Raw genomic sequence first — 17,332 nt, 5'->3', positions numbered from 1 at the left:
TCTAACTGCACTGTGAAGACGCTTTCTTGACCTTTTTCCCCATTGATTTCCTTAACCGATAGCTATAGAAGCATGTGACGGAATAGAGGCAAGTATTCTGATGGGGTTCAGACAATATGAACACCTTCTACCTGAGAGCTCGACCGACCTCACTATATTTAAAACCCATGCATTGAGCTTGAGCTCGAAATGATTTACCCCACCCCCTTCGCCACACTAATCACAGATCTATCCTCAGTCGGCTTACCTCCCGGCGGGAGCCAAACGTTGTTTAAAGGTTGAAGTCAGCCTTTTGAGGTCGAAACCTTATGTGGGCGTCCACCTTTGGCTGCCATTCAAGCAACGGTATCGGTAAGGCAATGTATTTTGATGAGCGGAAAGAATAGCACGTTGTGAGCTAAAACCCCTCAGCTCCTTTTCAAGGATGAGGAATTGCAAACAAACCGCAAGCAAACATTTCTCCACGGATAAGATGTCTTATCAAGTTTATGACGTGGTCGTGTAAACCAAAGGCAGCCTCGCTGAAGGCAAGGGAGGCAAGGTGGTGGTGGAAAACGTTTATTCAAGGCTATTTACATGACAGAGTGGGGACTGGCCTTCAGGACCAGCCCCTTACAAATTCTAGGAGAGGTTCCTAGTCCGGGACCCCTGTGGCTTCCGAGGCATCTCGGGCCCTAGCCGCGAGAGCTCGTTGGCTCTCTAAAATAGAGCAGCCGAACAGGGCAGCCTCCCAGCTCTCTCGGGTAGGTGAGGGAGGCGAGAGAGGAATGATGTGAGCTCGACCACAACTAAGAATACTGCGTTTTCAAAGTCACGTTTCGATGGAGATGGCAGGTACAGCAGTGTAGATGTACCGGCAATTATTATTACCCATTCCGGGTATGTAAAATAGTATTTTTTAATATTTGTTCTGAGCGCTTGAGAAGTTCTCTAGCTTAGTTGCCTTTCCGTATATGTTGGTTAGTACAGCCGTGATGCTGGTGTTAAAGTACAGGCTGGATTACCGTTCGTTAAGTGTGGGATACTTTATTTGTATGTGCCGCTTGCTACCGGTGAAGCGTATTGCCGGTATTTTTTTGCGGTGGGTCTTAGACGTTCATGTACTTCCATTGCTTGTTACAAATTTCGTTGATGCTCAAGTTATGCTATAAAATACAGACTTTTGAAGTCGCCCCTAACATAGACGTAAAATTATTCAGAGCACAGCAGATAGAGTAACTGATGTCGAGTGGCGCTCACATGCTGGTGATTCGGCATGTATAATGGTGACGTGGACGATCGGGGACTATGGGAGTACGCACAGTAGGCAAGACAATCAAAAGCGAGTTCGACTAGTCGTGAAGACCGGCAGCAAATGCAGACTTATGGCTCTCAGACGCTTGGCCGAAGATATGGACATCATCAAAGTTTAATAATACTCCCTCATACCCCTTCATTGCATTAGGCACGTCGGGGCCATCGTGACCATGACCGCACTAACTGCAACAGGTGAGCTGCATGATATGGCCAGTGCGTTGTGTCGTGCGCGTGCACTGTGCTCAACCAGATCATCACGCGCGTGTTATCTCTGCATATGTTAATATGTAAATAGATTTATTGCCCAGTGTACCTCTCCCCCTATCCTTTCTAACTGTCCCCTCACCCCTTTCATTTCACTTCTACCCACTGCCTGCTATCCATTACTTCCGCTGCCCCAGCTCAGGTGCTTCTAGTAGCTATGGCAGATGCCGGGGCTAGCAAAATTTTTTTCTTTCCATTTATTATGTCCATTAAAACAACTTACTACTGCTACATATGCCCTTAGATCAAACCGGCCACTTGGCCCCCTGTCTTGACTGCAGGTGCTCCCACAAAGTGGCGTGGCAATGGAGTCTAAACGAACCTCTCCTGGAACACACCCCTTTCGTTCCCGACAGTACGTACAGCCTTTGTAAAAAGTTTAGAGCCCAGGGGGTTTGCTTCTAAGCACTATTGTGGCGCTCCTGTAGCATTCGTGGAAGTCCTACGCATCGGAGGTAGCAGGACCAAAAATCTTCTTACCTTCAGGAGATTTGGGACGCTGAGGACGCATTACGAGCAAAGCAATGTGGCCCAAAAGCAAACCCCCTAGGCTCTAAACTTTTGACAAAGGCTGTACGTTCGGATTCCGCGACTTGGGCGAATATTCACCGTGACGCCAGCGAAGAGACCCGTCCGGACGCGCCGGTGACGACGGTGAATGAGTGTGAAACAAGTCTCCGGGAACAGGGGTGCGCTTACGTCGTCGTGTGGCCCACACCTTGTCGCAGCTAGGTCTCTCGACGTAAGCGCCGACCTTACTCGAAGACCCCGCGGAGTCAATCCGTTTCAGCGTGGGTCGCCGGCGAAGGCCGATGCGTGGGGGCGGGGGTGCAAGCGAATTCCGATGAATGAACGCACTTGGTTAGCTGTGTACTTTTGGGTAAAAGCGCGCTTGTTGGACAAGCGGCTTCACGGCCCTTGTTGGAGGTCGCTTTTGAGATTGGCCGCTTCCTTTTTTGCTGACGCTAGCATGACGAAAGTTAAACCACGCAAATAGTGACTCAGGGTGCGTCTTGTCAAAGAAGCAGGAAACGTATATTAGCGGGAAAGAGCACGGCATAAAACGTACAACATCATATCCGCTCATACTCAACAGTTCTGAACAAAAGCATTTCTTAATGGGAGCCATTTTGCGATCGTAGTTTTTCATATATTGTAAGATTTCATTTAACAATAAGTGTGACCGCAGATCTCCCCTCGGAAGGCTTGAATTTTTGAGCTATTAGCGTTTTCGTGGTCGTCAGAAGCGTTCCGAACTGGTTTCCTGCAGCAGTCTAAATTGCTCGATGCAAGTGATGGAAATATTTTGCTAGACATCGAAAGAACGGATCATCACCCTAAATATTTTCGTAACAATACTTCACTATATTTCTGTGTTTAAAATTTTACTCCAAGGATGTTGGACATGTCTGTATGGGTTGTCATTTGAAAAAAACTGAGTCTTTGCTTACAAATTTTTCTTAAGGCCATACGGCGCGGTTCGGGTATCCACCGAGATATGAGAGAGACAGGCGTCGTTTCCTTTCCTTAAAACCAATTTTCATTTCTTTTTGTTATTCTCGTTTCGGTGCTTATTTTTATTCTTTTTTTTATTACAGAATCGGCGGCCACCTGCGCTGCGCGTGATGTCGCTCGGTTTCGCGCATGCGCAGAAGTGGCAGATCTGGACTCCGGCTCACGCGAAGCGCGGTGTTCACTAGCCTAGTGAGGCTTTTCGCTTCAATAATGCAGAGGACACTTAAGCTCCGCCTTAAAGATTTTACGCGCTAGCCTTAGTGGCCATATAAGCGGAATGGATCATTCTCTACTTTATAGTTGTATGTCCCTGGGAGTCCTGATACCACTCCTTGAGCAATGGCGGAGCGGTTAAGGGATGCACCACTGCACTGAGATTGCAGGTACTGCCTCCGGTCGGTCTTGTGCGACCTAAGTTGTCATTCCTAAGCAACCTCTCGCGGTCCACCATTAATTTAACTGCCACCTGCCAGGGTGGTTATGGATGGATGGATGGATGGATAGGAGCGCCCCCTTTGAAACGGGGTGGTGGCAATTACCACCATGCTCAGCTGTTCTTTCTTTTAATTTTTTTGTTTACTGTGCTGGCAATTCTCATTAAGAATCGCCATCATCTTTACCTACGGTTTCCTACAATTCTAACCTTATGCCACATCTCTGCTTTTCAGCCACCAATCCTCCAATCGCTTTTTGCTAACTTCCACTGCAGATTTATTTACACGACCATTGTTATCTCTAAACCCTACGGCCTCAGGAAGAGTGACTGCGCCTGCATCGACATCCGGATGGATAGCATCACATTTGATTATGAGGTGTTCAATTGTTTCCACGGAGCCCTTCACTACGGCGTCTCTCATAGCCTTAGTCGCTTTGGGACGTTAAACCCCACAATACCAATACCAATACCAATACCTAGATCTACCACACACTGCACATGTGTCATCTTCTTCGTTAAATTTCGTTTTTTTAGCGGAGCGTTCTAAGACACCCTGACCTAGCTTCAAAAAGTAGGGCACTGCCTCTTGAGTTATCAGAGAAAAATTCTTTCCTGATCCGCCTTTTCCAGTATCGATATAGTTCTACACTACGTTTCTTTTCCATTGAATTCATCCAATTTTTAACTTCCGCCTTTTTAAGCTGTCATTTAATGCTCTTTCTTTCTCCGTCCTCCGGTTTCTCCGGTTAGTTTGCGCACAACCCGGTGGTTAGGTTCTGAAGACCCGATAAGGTCACGTGACCAAGCTTGCCCACCTAGGTTGCTTCTATGGCTGTGGTTACCTGTGCCGCCCTACTCCACTCCATTTACCGCTCACAACACCGACAACGCCGACACCGGTCCGGGTTTCCAGTGTAACTGGGCCTTTAGAGCTATCGCGTTAATAGCATCTCATTATTAGCTAACTATTTATCGACCGTTCAGCCATATATAGCCGGCGTTACTTGCGCTAACCTGCGAGTAAGCGACCACTTTGAGCGGCGCCGAAGCCGCTCGCGATCTGCCGTCTGCGACAAAAAAGTGCAGTAGTCAAGGAACAAAAAATAAAAGAAAGAGGGTTGTACACAGAGTGCAAAAGATAGGCACCGCAAGCGAGAGATAACATCGATGCTCGGCGAGACCACATCCGGTGGCTTCGCACATGCCCACGCACGCGATGCCTCTTATCGCTGGTCGCGCGATCAAGGCTGACTTTGCCGCTCCGCGCCCAAAAATACGGCCGCTGCGCTTATCTCCTTATCAAGGCCGGTCGCCGCCGCCGACACAGGGGGAGTTCCACTCCAGTTATGTCATGTCTGTTACCTCACACTTCCTCTTCGATTTCGCAACGCGCTCGGCATCACGTAAGAGAGATAACGACAGCGCCGATAACATCGATTTCGCCTCCATTCATCTCGGGAAAAACAGAGCGGTGCGATTACGCGATGCTAAATGGGAGGCTTTGTACGCGATGAACGAGATAGCGACGCAGAAGAGGCAAAGGCCGAGCGAAAAAGAAAATGTGCACTGCCCCGCGCCGGAAGACAGATAAGAAGGGGCAGAGACAAACAGTGTTCTAACTCTGCTGGGCAATCACTTTTCGACGTCCTGTTTTGAATGTAATGCGCTGATTATGAGAGGCAAAGGGTGAGATGGACGTACACGTCTTTATCTAGGCTGCTGGGAGGAGAATTGCGGTTTAGCTGGTACCGAAGGGGAGAATTACGGCCTTAGTAACTGCAGGTTCTGAGGCATAGGAATGTTCATATGAAATGTGTATTATGAGCCAGTTAGTCCGATGTGCGAGGACTACATTGGAAGCGGGTTACCATGAGTTCCCCCGCTGTCTTTAATATTAATACAGGGTGGCAAGCCAAGGAACAGGACGACATGAGCACACATAAAATATGATTTTAATGACTGCGGGCCTAGCGGGTGCGCTTCATCCCACGCCACTTCTTCTCCTCAATAAACATGGCACATACCCACGCGGGGGGATTGGCGAAGGTACGGTGGTGAATGCCAAGGAGGTATATGTGCGGGGAAAAAAAAAACTAAGTAGAATAGTAGAATGATTGAAATTAGAAATTATGTATGAATTGTTAAAATTCTTCGGTAAATAAACAAATAAGATATACATAGTAGAATAGTAGAATGATTGAAATTGGAAATTATGTATGAATTGTTAAAATTCTTCGGTAAATAAACAAGTAAGATATACCAGGAATAAAATAAAATATGCTTTTAGAACATGCGGTGGAATTATTATATGGATTTAACAGGGTAAGCGACCAGTTGCAATGAATTAATCATGAAGGTAGCCGCAAATAGTGCCTAACGAGAATCCCGTGGCGCTCGCACCAAACGAGAGCAGAACTGGCAGAGACACAGGGAGTCCTAGCCTAGAAAGAGGGACCTCTAAATACTGTTTTCTCTGCCCCCTTCTTGTTCATGGTCTTCGAACAATATGCTTCATAGGTTGGCATGTTGTCAAGCACGACCATCGTTTACAGTCAAATGCAGGTGTCATAAACGCAGATGCGTGAAACGCGTGAATGATACATAAAATGAGGTTTTTGAAAGTGAACTATAGAAAAGATGTGGGTCAGGTATGAAGGAAACACGTTCGTGTTTTCTTGATTTGTGAGGTGCTAACTGGGCTTTGAATAAAATGGAAGTAAGGAAATTTCACCTGTGGCGTAATTAGTGCAAAGCCCATTTCCTTGGCTATCTAAGTTCTGAGGAGTGCGTCGAGACGCGCGTAGCTTTTAACTGTTCCTCGCTTTTCGTGTCTGAGCCCCTCTGAATTTTAGCTAAATTAGCAAAATAAATTTTCTGTACGGGCAAGCCGGCCAGAGTAGTGGACATTAAAAGTGACCGTAATCAAAAAGGCACCTTCAGCCACCGGGATGGCTCAGTGGTTGTGGCGCTCGGCTGCTGACCCGAAAGACGCGGGTTCGATCCCGATCGCATTTCGGATCGAGGCGGAATGCTAGACGCCCGTGTGCTGTGCGGTGTCATCGCACGATAAAGAATTTCAGATGGTTGAAATTATCGAGAGCCCTCAACTACGGCGTCCTTCATAGCCAGAATACCTTTAGGACGTTGAATCCCATACAGCTGAAGATAAAAATACACCTTGTATTCTGCTTTTCCTGCTTCGACCACATCAGGTTCACAGTATTGTGTGAATAAATAGAACAAATGACTCTAAGCTGTTCATAAGCATCGCTGCTCAAAAGAAAAAGTGTGCCAGAGCGAGACTATTATTTCATTAATATATAAATACATACCTAAAGAATGCACAAAATATAGAACAGCCTAGAAATCAAATTTCATTTCAATGGGTACCGGGTCGTTGCGACATTCCAGAAAGCAGCGCCCACGGCATATGAGGCCTGCCTCGTTCCTGTTCCGCCGGGTGGTGTGCGCGCCGCGACACACTTGCGCAAGACGTCTGCTGCGATCACCTACTTCGAAAACGCCAGTGACAACTCCTTTTTTATCGCATCCAACGAACTTATCTCTTTTCCTTTGTTATCGACGTCAACCGCTCTGCTGACAGACAGCGCATCGGCATCGCTTTCGGGAAGAGGCTTTTTATGCGGAACAGACCGAGCTGACACTGCGACGTGTCCGTGAAGAAAAGCCGAAGTTGCTATTCAGCGCCTGCTTTTGTTGGAGTCCTTCAAACTTGTCAGTATCCCCAAGGGAAAAAATGTACAGTAGTCAAATAGGGCCAGCACGAAAACTGGAGAGATAACGGAATTGCTTTAAAATAAATTGCGAACAGCGCAGCGAGCTATGAAAAGGAAAGTGACGCTGTAAAACAAAAAGAGGGCAGAGTGGGTCAGGGAACAAACGCGAGTTAATGGCATCCAAGCCAAAACTAAGGATTTTGGTTAGGATGTTATTAACTCGCGTTTGTTCCCTGACCCACTCAGCCCTCTGTATTCAAAATTAAGAATTTTGGCTACACGGGACAATTTGAATTCCCTAATATCCAGGGTAATTTTGGATATGTAGCCAAAATTAGGAATTTCGGCTGCATATGAGAAAAACGTTTATATACCAGAGCCTTACAGTTTCCCAATACTCAAAAATTTTACTTAAGAATGTTGGAAGTGACGTGAGTTGTCAAAGTAACACAGAAAACTAAACACTAGTTCCTTTACATACGACCACTATCCGGTGGTTTGTTCAAATGAGTACTTTTATAGATATATATGATCGATAATTTTTGTGTACTGCGTCGCACATCCTTTTTGTCGACCGGCAGAAACTGTATAAAGCTTTGGACACTAGTCACTACAAACTAAACGTAAAAGTCAACCAAGCCGAGTACAGTGCCTGAAACTATGAATTTTAAATTACCTGCAAAGAAATGCAGATACCTTGATACGGAACGTTTGACCCGCAGGTGGAATGGCTCAAAGGCAATATTCAGTCCCTTTTTAGAAGATTAAAGGGATATTTTTTAACAAATCGAATAAATACACCTAATTATCGTAATAACTGAGTACAGCCATATGATGACAACCAATACTAAGAGCGTAATTACTCATTGACATCCACCCAAGCGCAGCCATACGGCTACAAAGGAAAGCTATACAGCTTTCTCAAAAACTTCGCAGTTAAAAAGAAATTGATCCTGGTCCGGGGCTCGAACTCCGAACCATCGCTTCCCCGAAGCAGTCGCTCTACCAACTGAGCTAACCGGGACGACAAACTTATGGTAGGGCGAGAGTGGATTGATCAATAACTCGAAGTGAGAACTGTGTTGGTCAAATGTTTAAGGGAATAAACATTGAAACAATGAGAAAACTCTATAGCTTTCCTTCGTAGGTGTATGGCTGCGCTTGGGTGGATGCGGATGAGTAATTTACTCCCTTATTACAAATCTACTCCACCTTGGGGGATTCCCCTAAACATTTGACCGAGACTAAGAGCATTGTGAAAAATCCGGGGGTGAACTGTCCAACATACCTCAGCTGACCAAAACATATAAGGCAATGCCCTCGTTAGGGTGGATGTAAAGGTTGTAAAGGGTAACAAAGTGAATTCCAAGAGAAGGTAAGCGTAGCAGGGGGCGGCAGAAAGTTGGATGGGCGGATGAGATTAAGAAATTTGCGGGAATACGGTGGCCGCAACTGGCAAAGGACAGGGTTAATTGGAGAGGCCTCTGCCCTGCAGTGGGCGTAGTCAGGCTGATGATGATGATGATGAAAGGATACCGGATGATTGCGAGGTGTGTTTGACAGCAAATATGCAAAGCGTATTGCAAGGATCACATAAAAAAGAACAACCACGCACTCGTGTATTGTGATCGCCCTAACCAGGTGGTCGGTCATTTCATTTAATTCAATTCAGATTAGTGAAAAACCCTGCTTGCGGAATTTAAGCATAAGAGGTTAACCCTCCATGGCATGAAAGCTGCTCGTGGTCACGTCGATGTGACGCCGGAAGTGCCCGTGCTAATGTTTGCGCGCGGCTCCATATCACGAAACATGGGAGATGATAGCGGTCTCTATGCTGCGGCCATAAAATTTACGGGAAGTAAATATGACTCACAGGAATAATAAAATTGCGAATCAGTCATTCCGCGCTGTTGATCAGAACGTCACGCTACGTGGTGCCTGCCTAGAAACGAGTACCGCAATTTCTATGAGGAAATGAGGATATTAGGCCACACAATAATCTGTCGTGATTATCTTTATATCTCTGCTTCATTTCTACAATGCGAGTATAGGCAAAATGTTCGTCATGGGAGTGGTATTCACGGCGTGCATCATTCATGAGCAATGGCGATGAGAGGAACATAAACAGGCTCGTTTAGCAATAAAGATTTGTTACAAGTAAGCTTCACATGGTAGACAGTTGCTTTCTTAACTATGACCCACTTATTTATGTATTGTGACGCTGAGTGTGCCGCCCGGCATAAAACGTGGTGTTAGTCACGAAGGGTAGAATAAGTTATAGAAATGCATGAATCCCGGTTGCGTGTAAAAAGTCACATAAGCTACACGTTCAAACTAGAGTCATTGTTTGCAGACAGGCGTGCCTCTTGAAGAACTCGACCCAAAAGACGCGGGTTCGATCCCGGCCGCGGCGGCTAGAATTTCTTTGGAGGAGAAATTCTAGAGGCCCGTGTACTGTGCGATGTCAGTGCACGTTAAAGAACCCCAGGTGGTCGAAATTTCCGGAGCCTTTCACTACGGCGTCTCTCATAGCCTTAGTCGCTTTGGGACGTTAAACTCCACAAAACCAAACCAAAACCAAGAACTCGAGCGCGCACCAGTGAAGTTCCGGGACATGTCCACAGTAGGTGGTGGACATTGGTGTCGGAAGAGGGTGCTTCGCAGTGAGGGTATTTCTGCGGCGCAGGAATCTTGTCACTTTGCCACTGGTTGCGAATTGCAGGGGCCACTCCGACACGCAGCCGCCTCAGAGGGACCTCCTCCACCCGTGATAGGTTGGGGCGAAGGGGGCAGGTACACGGGGGAATAAGAGCACGTGTACGCTGCCTGATGGAGGCTAAAGATGTTAGATGTGTCAGAAGTGGATCTGGTGGCAAAGAGGCAGGTGGAGTTTGTGGAATGTCAGTCTCACGAGATATGTCAGGTGCGATGCTGTGGACATCTGTGCGAGCTTGAACCCACTGAATGCGTATAGGCACCGGGTAAGATTTACAAGCAGCATGTATGGCCTGGGAAACCCGAAGGGTACCGCGAACTTTCTTTAGATGCTTCATGGCTTCTTGTGAATGGGTACTGTTGAAGTCGAGAGGTTCAGGACAGGAGTGCCGCTGGGCGAAGAGGCTCGAAGGGTGGCGAGAGGAGAATAGGTTTATTTACATCTTTTTACAGGAAGAGTGAAGAGAAGTGAGAGACGATTCTGCCGCATTCGGTGTCGACTTTTATACACTTCTGGTTCCCCAAATTCCCTAGCTTGAGGACTCCCACGCCGGAGTGGGAGGGGCCTAGAGCTTTCACTTGTGCGCACAAACACAACACCGCACTTAGGGTCACGCCCCTATCGCATGTTGAATCCGAGGGTAAGAAGGTTGCCGTCGAGGAAGCGTCGACTGCGGTAGGTGATGGTTTCTGGCCAGCCGAAGGTTCCGTGGGTCCCGACATCTGTTGTTCCTCAAATGATACCCGCCGCTCGAGGCCGGAACAAAGAGGTCATGAAAAGGCCAGAAAGTGGTCCCTTGTCACTTGTCGAACGATGCCCGCCAGCTCGTCGCGGTGCTTGGCACGCCTAAGAGCCACAGCAAACGAAGCCCTTTGTTCCCCCGGCACGCTCACAGCAATTGGGGAAGATAACGTCGGTCTCCCCGCGGCGGCGGCGGCGGCGACACTGGAAGAGACTTCCGGAAAGGCGGTCTGTTTTTGCTAAAACTTCAACCCCTTCTTTATGGTTCTATACTCCGACCGGGAAGGGCTCGGTAAATGGAATCAGCTGTCACCTGGGTCCCCTGTGTGGTCCATGACGGCAGGCTTGGGGCAACGGTCGCCGAGTAGAAAGCAGGTACTCTCAGCCACTCAGGAGACATATGTGTGCTGGCTGCTTCCGCCGCTGCTTAGCCTTCGCCGTACCTTGCTTAACGACGACCCACGTCTGGCAGTAATTCTTTCCAGGCCCGTGTACTACGATCTTTACAGCTCCTCCGCGGCCAGGAAAATCTCGACCAGCCAGTGGTCACAATCACTCGCCGGAGAGAGATGGGCTTGAGTTGTAGGTGGGATGCCTCTCTTGATTTTTGCTGCGAGCACACAGCAGAGTCCTAATCCTCGCACAAGGGAGGCATTAGTCGAAACCAACCACACAACACAGCGCCACTCCCCAGGCAGTGCAAGGAAATTCACCCGAGATCCACCAGGCTGTTAAGCAATACAAATGGGAAGCCTAAAATTGAACTCAGAATTTTGTAGTTGACAACAGCAGTCTCGGCTACTAAGATAAGCTTCCATGTTGGCTAAATTGGCTGCGAAAGCTTGATTCGCCGTACACGACGCGAAGAGGGGTAGCAAAATTTGGAAGCAAAACAATGATATTAATGATGACGTCACTACGCCAGCAACAGAAAGTAAACAAACTGGCACCTATATACAAAGAGACGAAAAGGCACCGAAATGCGTCACAGCAGACACCTCAATTAGGGAAATAACCTGCTCAGACCGTCGGCATTGCCATTGCATTTGCCCCTTTTGTAGCGCACAGAAAAGTTATATTGCTGGAGGGCTAGACTCCAGCGCAGCAACCGGCCATTCTTGGGTGACATCTGACGCAGCCATGTAAGCGGACAATGATCTGTCTCGAAGGTAAATTTCGCCCCGTAAACGTAACAGGCTAGCTTTTGCGCTGCCCAAACCAAACAAGCACATTCCTTTTCTGAAGCGCTGCACGCTTCTTCCCTTACGGTTAACTTCCGGCTGGCATAGAGGATGGGGTGTTCTTCATTGTCATCTCCTACTTGGCTTAATACGACCCCCATCCCCCTGTCGCTGGCGTCGCACTGGACTACAAATTCCTTGGTGTAGTCCGGGGCGCGTAACACGGGCCGGGAAGCCAGCACGCTTTTCAAGGTTTGAAACGACTTTTCCTTTGCCGCGTCCCAGATTACGCTATTCGGCTTCTCTTTGCGTAGCGCATCGGTCAGAGGACTCGCTAGCTGTGAAAAGTTTGGTATGTACCTTTGGTAGTATCCCACGAGCCCCAGAAATGAACGTACGTCCGTCTTAGATCGATGTTGCGGGAATTCAGCAATAGGGACGATCTTGAGGTCTAATGGCCTCCGTGTCCCTCTACCGACAACATGACCAAGATAGGTCACATGGGAGCAGCCAAAGCTACATTTCTCGGCTTTAAGGGTTAGTCCAGCGTCCCTCAAGCTCGTCGGCACCCTCCTGAGATGGGAAACATGTGCCTCCCATGAATCGGAAAAAATGGCCACATCGTCAAGGTAAGGCAGAGCGAAATCCTGCATGTCCCTGAGGATGATGTCCATTAGCCTTGAAAAACTAAAAGGTGCATTCTTCAGCCCGAAACTGAGCACCAAAGGTCGGAACACTCCAACAGGCGAAATAAATGCCGCATACCTGCTCGCGGTTTCTGAGAGGGGCACCTACCAGTACCCTCTCACTAGGTCAAGGGTGGAGATGTACTGCGCTGCGCTAACTGTCTCTATCCTTTCTTCGATGTTCGGTATAGGGTATAATTGGTCCTTCGTTATGGCGTTCAGCTTCCTGTAGTCCACGCAGGGTCGCGGATCTTTGCCTGGTGCCTCTACGAGTATCAGAGGAGAGGTATAGTCACTCTCTGCTGGCTCTATCACGCCAAGCTCCAGCATGTGCTTTACCTCTGCCTCAATTATTTCTTTCTGCCTTGGAGAAACTCTGTACGCTTTCGATCTTACTGGATCGGTTGAAGTTAGCTCTATCTCATGCGTGATGAGATTGGTTTTCCCCGGCCGGCCGCTAAAACTCTCCTGGAATTCGCACAGCAGTTGCCTCAATTCCTGCAGTTGCTTTGGCTCTAGCACTCTGGTGTTCGCGGAACGGGACAGGATTTCCTCTATGCTGTTCTCAGACTTTTTGCTGGTGGGGCCTTTCCACTCAGGTCTATCGATTAGTGGCTCTTCGGGCATATTCACTGCCAGGTTTACAACCCCGCTCCTTTCTACATAGGGCTTCATTAAATTGCAGTGATAGATCTTAATCTGCTGGCCTCTCCCTGGCATTTTCAACGTGTAGTTAGTTTCCGAAAGCTGATCCAAAACCTCCACTGGCCCGTCCCAGTGAACTTCCATCTTATTCTTGCGTGCGGACCGGAGAATAAGCACCCGATCCCCCACCTTGAAGGTTCTCAGTCTCGCGTTCCTGTCGTAGTAAGTCTTTGCCGTCTCTTGAGCAGTTTTAAGATTCCGGTCCACTAGTTCCCGCGTGGCACTCAGACGGTTTAGCAACTGCAACACATACTCCACTACTGACTGACTGGCTCTCTCCTGTCCCTTCCCACATCTCTCTAAGCATCCTAAGTGGGGAACGAAGAGCCCTTCCGTATACTAATTCTGCGGGAGTAAAGCCTGTCGCTTCATGCGGAACTGTTCTCAGGGCGAATAGCGTTGCTGGCAAGCAGCTTTCCCAGTCATCTTGGTGCTCAAAGCAGGATGCACGTAGCACTCTTCTGAACACCGAATGCCACTTCTCGACGCTGTTCGATTGAGGGTGGTAAACCGAACTATGGATCAACTTCACCCCACACCTCTGTAAGAACGTGGTCGTGAGTGCGCTCGTGAAAACTGTGCCCTGATCAGCTTGTATTTCTGCAGGAAAGCCAATTCGGGCGAAAACTGACAGGAGGCCATCAACTATCTCTGCCGAACTAAGCTCCTTTAGCGGTACCGCTTCCGGGAACTTGGTAGCAGGGCATATCATAGTGAGTATGTACTTAAAGCTTGACCTAGTTCTGGGTAGGGGCCCTACAGTGTCGATGACCAGGCGTCGAAAATGCTCCGAGATAAGCGGCACCAGCTTTAGCGGGGCCTTCCATCTTTCTCCTGGTTTCCCTGTGCGCTGACATGCGTCGCACGACTGCACATAGCGTTCAGCATCCCGGAAACAGCCCGGCCAGTAGTATTCCCCAAGTAGCCTTTCCTTCGTTTTGTTGACACCTAAGTGCCCTGACCAACTGTTTCCGTGACAAAGGCCCAGAAGGTCAGAACGGTACCTTGCAGGCACGACCAGCTGGTCTAGCGTTTTTCCCTTTTTATCCTTGTAATGGCGGTGCAGCAATCCGCCTTTGTGGTGCAATGTCACATTACGCCTAGCAATACCCTCTTTTGCTGTAAAGTGTAATTTTGACAAGCTAGGGTCGCTTTCCTGTTCTTTGATTAAGGACTCTCTGTCCACGCGTAATAGGCGATCCATGCACAGGGAGGTTGGTAATAACACGGAGCCTGGACTGCCTTCTTCCTGTAGGCTGACACTGGTTGGGCTACTTTCGGTAACCAGTTCCTGCTGCTCCTCCTGCGCTTGAGTGTCATTTGCTTTGCTGGGTTCCGGAATCTCGGGAGTTCCCTCTCTCTCGCCAGTCGCTTCTGTCTCTTGGTTGTAGCTAAGCTTGGGAGCAAGCTCGCGGGATTTGGACCTGGTCAGGGCTTTTACTGTTCCCTCAGCCAGCTTCTGACCTCTCTCGCACAGCAACTGATTTGATCTATTGGAGAAGAGATACGGATACTGTGACGAAACAGCCGACGAGACGGCGGCCTCCGTCACTAGCTCTCCGAACGGGCCAGAAATGACCACCCTTGCCATAGGTAGGCACACACTCTGATCTTCCAGCACCTGCCTTATCCACGCAACTTCTCCCGTGAAGTCTTTCTCTTTAACGTAGGAGGGGTGAACAATGTCCATCGTTGCCCCGCTGTCCCGAAGGACCCTGCACGGTTTTTCATTCACTTGGAGTTCGTGAATATACGGACGCAGAAGTTCCAAATTATCGTCACTGTCGTCCGCATATGAGAAGGCTAATCGTGGCTTTTTACACCTAGCTGCGATGTGCCCCGTCTCCTGACAGTTGAAACAACGGAATGGCTTCCTGCTCTCGAACTCCCTCGTCAATGCTTTTTGAGCTTCGGCCTGCTTGGCACGATCCTCAGTTTTATCTGGGACCTGTTTAGTGCCCTCAACCGCCTCGCGACTCCTAAATTGCGGTCCACTTTTGGGTACAAAGCGCTTTTTGAACCCGAAAGTTTTCTTTTCAGACCCGCTGGCCTCTGAGCTCAATTTTCTTCGTGTTGCATATTCGTCCGCTAGTTCGGCAGCTCTCTCTACCGTGCTCACAGTTTCCTTGTCTTGCACCCATAGCCTAACAGCCTCAGGGATACTGTTATAGAATTGCTCGAGGCCTACACACTCTACAACCTTATCTTTGGTTTCATACGCCTCAGCACCCTTCAACCATTCTGTAAGATTGGCCTTCAAACTGAATGCGAAATCTGCATAGCTCTCGCTACCTTTCTTGCTGGCGCCTCTGAACCGCTGTCGAAACTCTTCCGCTGACAGGCGGTACTTTCTAAGCAGACTTGCTTTGACTTTTTCGTAGTCATCGGCATCTTTCGCATTAAGCCTCGCGACTATAGTGGCCGCCTCACAGGGCAACACCATTAGTAGCTTTTGTGGCCATGTTTCCTTAGCGTAACCGCGTCTCTCACATGTCCTTTCGAAATTCACGAGGTAATAACCAAGATCCTCGCCAATCTTATACGGCTGCACCAGACTGTCCATTCGAAGCTCGGCCTCGCTCGCTCTCTCTGGAGTCGTGCCTCTAGAGCTCTCAAATGCCAGTCTCTTTTCGTCATGCGCAAGCTGCAACCTTCTGAGCTCCCGCTCCGCTAGCCTCTCATCTTCCTCTTTCTTTCGCTCCGCTTTTAGGAGCTCCCATGTATAGCTAACCGTTTCTTCCTCGGCGGTTTCCAAGAGTAATGTGCAAATGTCTGACTTTTTCATCTTCTCGTCTACCTCCACACCCACCTCTTCGCACAATGACAGCAAATCTGTCTTTAGCAACTTCATTAGATCCATGTTTGCTGCTCTGAGCCTTGACTTTGCTGATCAACTCTTGACGTGAGCTAAACACACTTGTCTCACTGAACAACTTCCCTCGATTCCCAGCAGTTCAAAGTTATTACCCAAACAATTGAAGCCTGGCGAATCTCAAGCAAAGTTCAAGCACTTACCCGCAGAAGCAACACCACGCCGCATGGTCGATCCAACCGCTGCCAACCAGTTGTTGAAGTCGAGAGGTTCAGGACAGGAGTGCCGCTGGGCGAAGAGGCTCGAAGGGTGGCGAGAGGAGAATAGGTTTATTTACATCTTTTTACAGGAAGAGTGAAGAGAAGTGAGAGACGATTCTGCCGCATTCGGTGTCGACTTTTATACACTTCTGGTTCCCCAAATTCCCTAGGTTGAGGACGCCCACGCCGGAGTGGGAGGGGCCTAGAGCTTTCACTTGTGCGCACAAACACAACACCGCACTTAGGGTCACGCCCCCATCACATGTTGAATCCAAGGGAAAGAAGGTTGCCGTCGAGGAAGCGTCGACTGCGGTAGGTGATGGTTTCTGGCCAGCCGAAGGTTCCGTGGGTCCCGACATCTGTTGTTCCTCAAATGATACCCGCCGCTCGAGGCCGGAACAAAGAGGTCATGAAAAGGCCAGAAAGTGGTCCCTTGTCACTTGTCGAACGATGCCCGCCAGCTCGTCGCGGTGCTTGGCACGCCTAAGAGCCAATGCAAACGAAGCCCTTTGTTCCCCCGGCACGCTCACAGCAATTGGGGAAGATAACGTCGGTCTCCCCGCGGCGGCGGCGGCGGCGACACTGGAAGAGACTTCGGAAAGGCGGTCTGTTTTTGCTAAAACTTCAACCCCTTCTTTATGGTTCTATACTCCGACCGGGAAGGGCTCGGTAAATGGAATCAGCTGTCACCTGGGTCCCCTGTGTGGTCCATGACGGCAGGCTTGGGGCAACGGTCGCCGAGTAGAAAGCAGGTACTCTCAGCCACTCAGGAGACATATGTGTGCTGGCTGCTTCCGCCGCTGCTTAGCCTTCGCCGTACCTTGCTTAACGACGACCCACGTCTGGCAGTAATTCTTTCCAAGCCCGTGTACTACGATCTTTACAGTACATAGGTGCACCTGGTTATAAGGAGGGTCGTCAGGTAAAGCTGCTATGACATTTAATATCGCTTGCAGCTCCAAAGAAAGAGATGATGAAGTGTC

At 48.8% G+C, this 17,332-nt stretch overlaps 1 protein-coding gene across 1 annotated transcript; it reads right to left on the bottom strand.

Annotated features, from left to right (window-relative positions):
* Nucleotides 1-11,208: 11,208 nt before the first annotated feature.
* On the bottom strand, nucleotides 11,209-16,683 carry LOC149337009 (uncharacterized). Its single transcript, XM_089554301.1, has 2 exons — nucleotides 14,553-16,683; nucleotides 11,209-11,315 (listed from the first exon to the last, which is right to left on the bottom strand). The coding sequence occupies exons 1-2, from the start codon at nucleotides 16,135-16,137 to the stop codon at nucleotides 11,209-11,211; spliced, it is 1,692 nt and encodes a 563-aa protein (XP_089410427.1). The 5' UTR covers nucleotides 16,138-16,683.
* Between the last annotated feature and the right edge of the window lie 649 nt (nucleotides 16,684-17,332).

Source organism: Amblyomma mixtum, chromosome 7 (assembly GCF_055824585.1).
Source record: "Amblyomma mixtum isolate Tamu chromosome 7, ASM5582458v1, whole genome shotgun sequence".
In the NCBI taxonomy this organism is placed as follows: domain Eukaryota; kingdom Metazoa; phylum Arthropoda; class Arachnida; order Ixodida; family Ixodidae; genus Amblyomma; species Amblyomma mixtum.
Note: the sequence above shows the minus strand (reverse complement) of the source record. Positions and strands in the feature narration are given on the sequence as shown.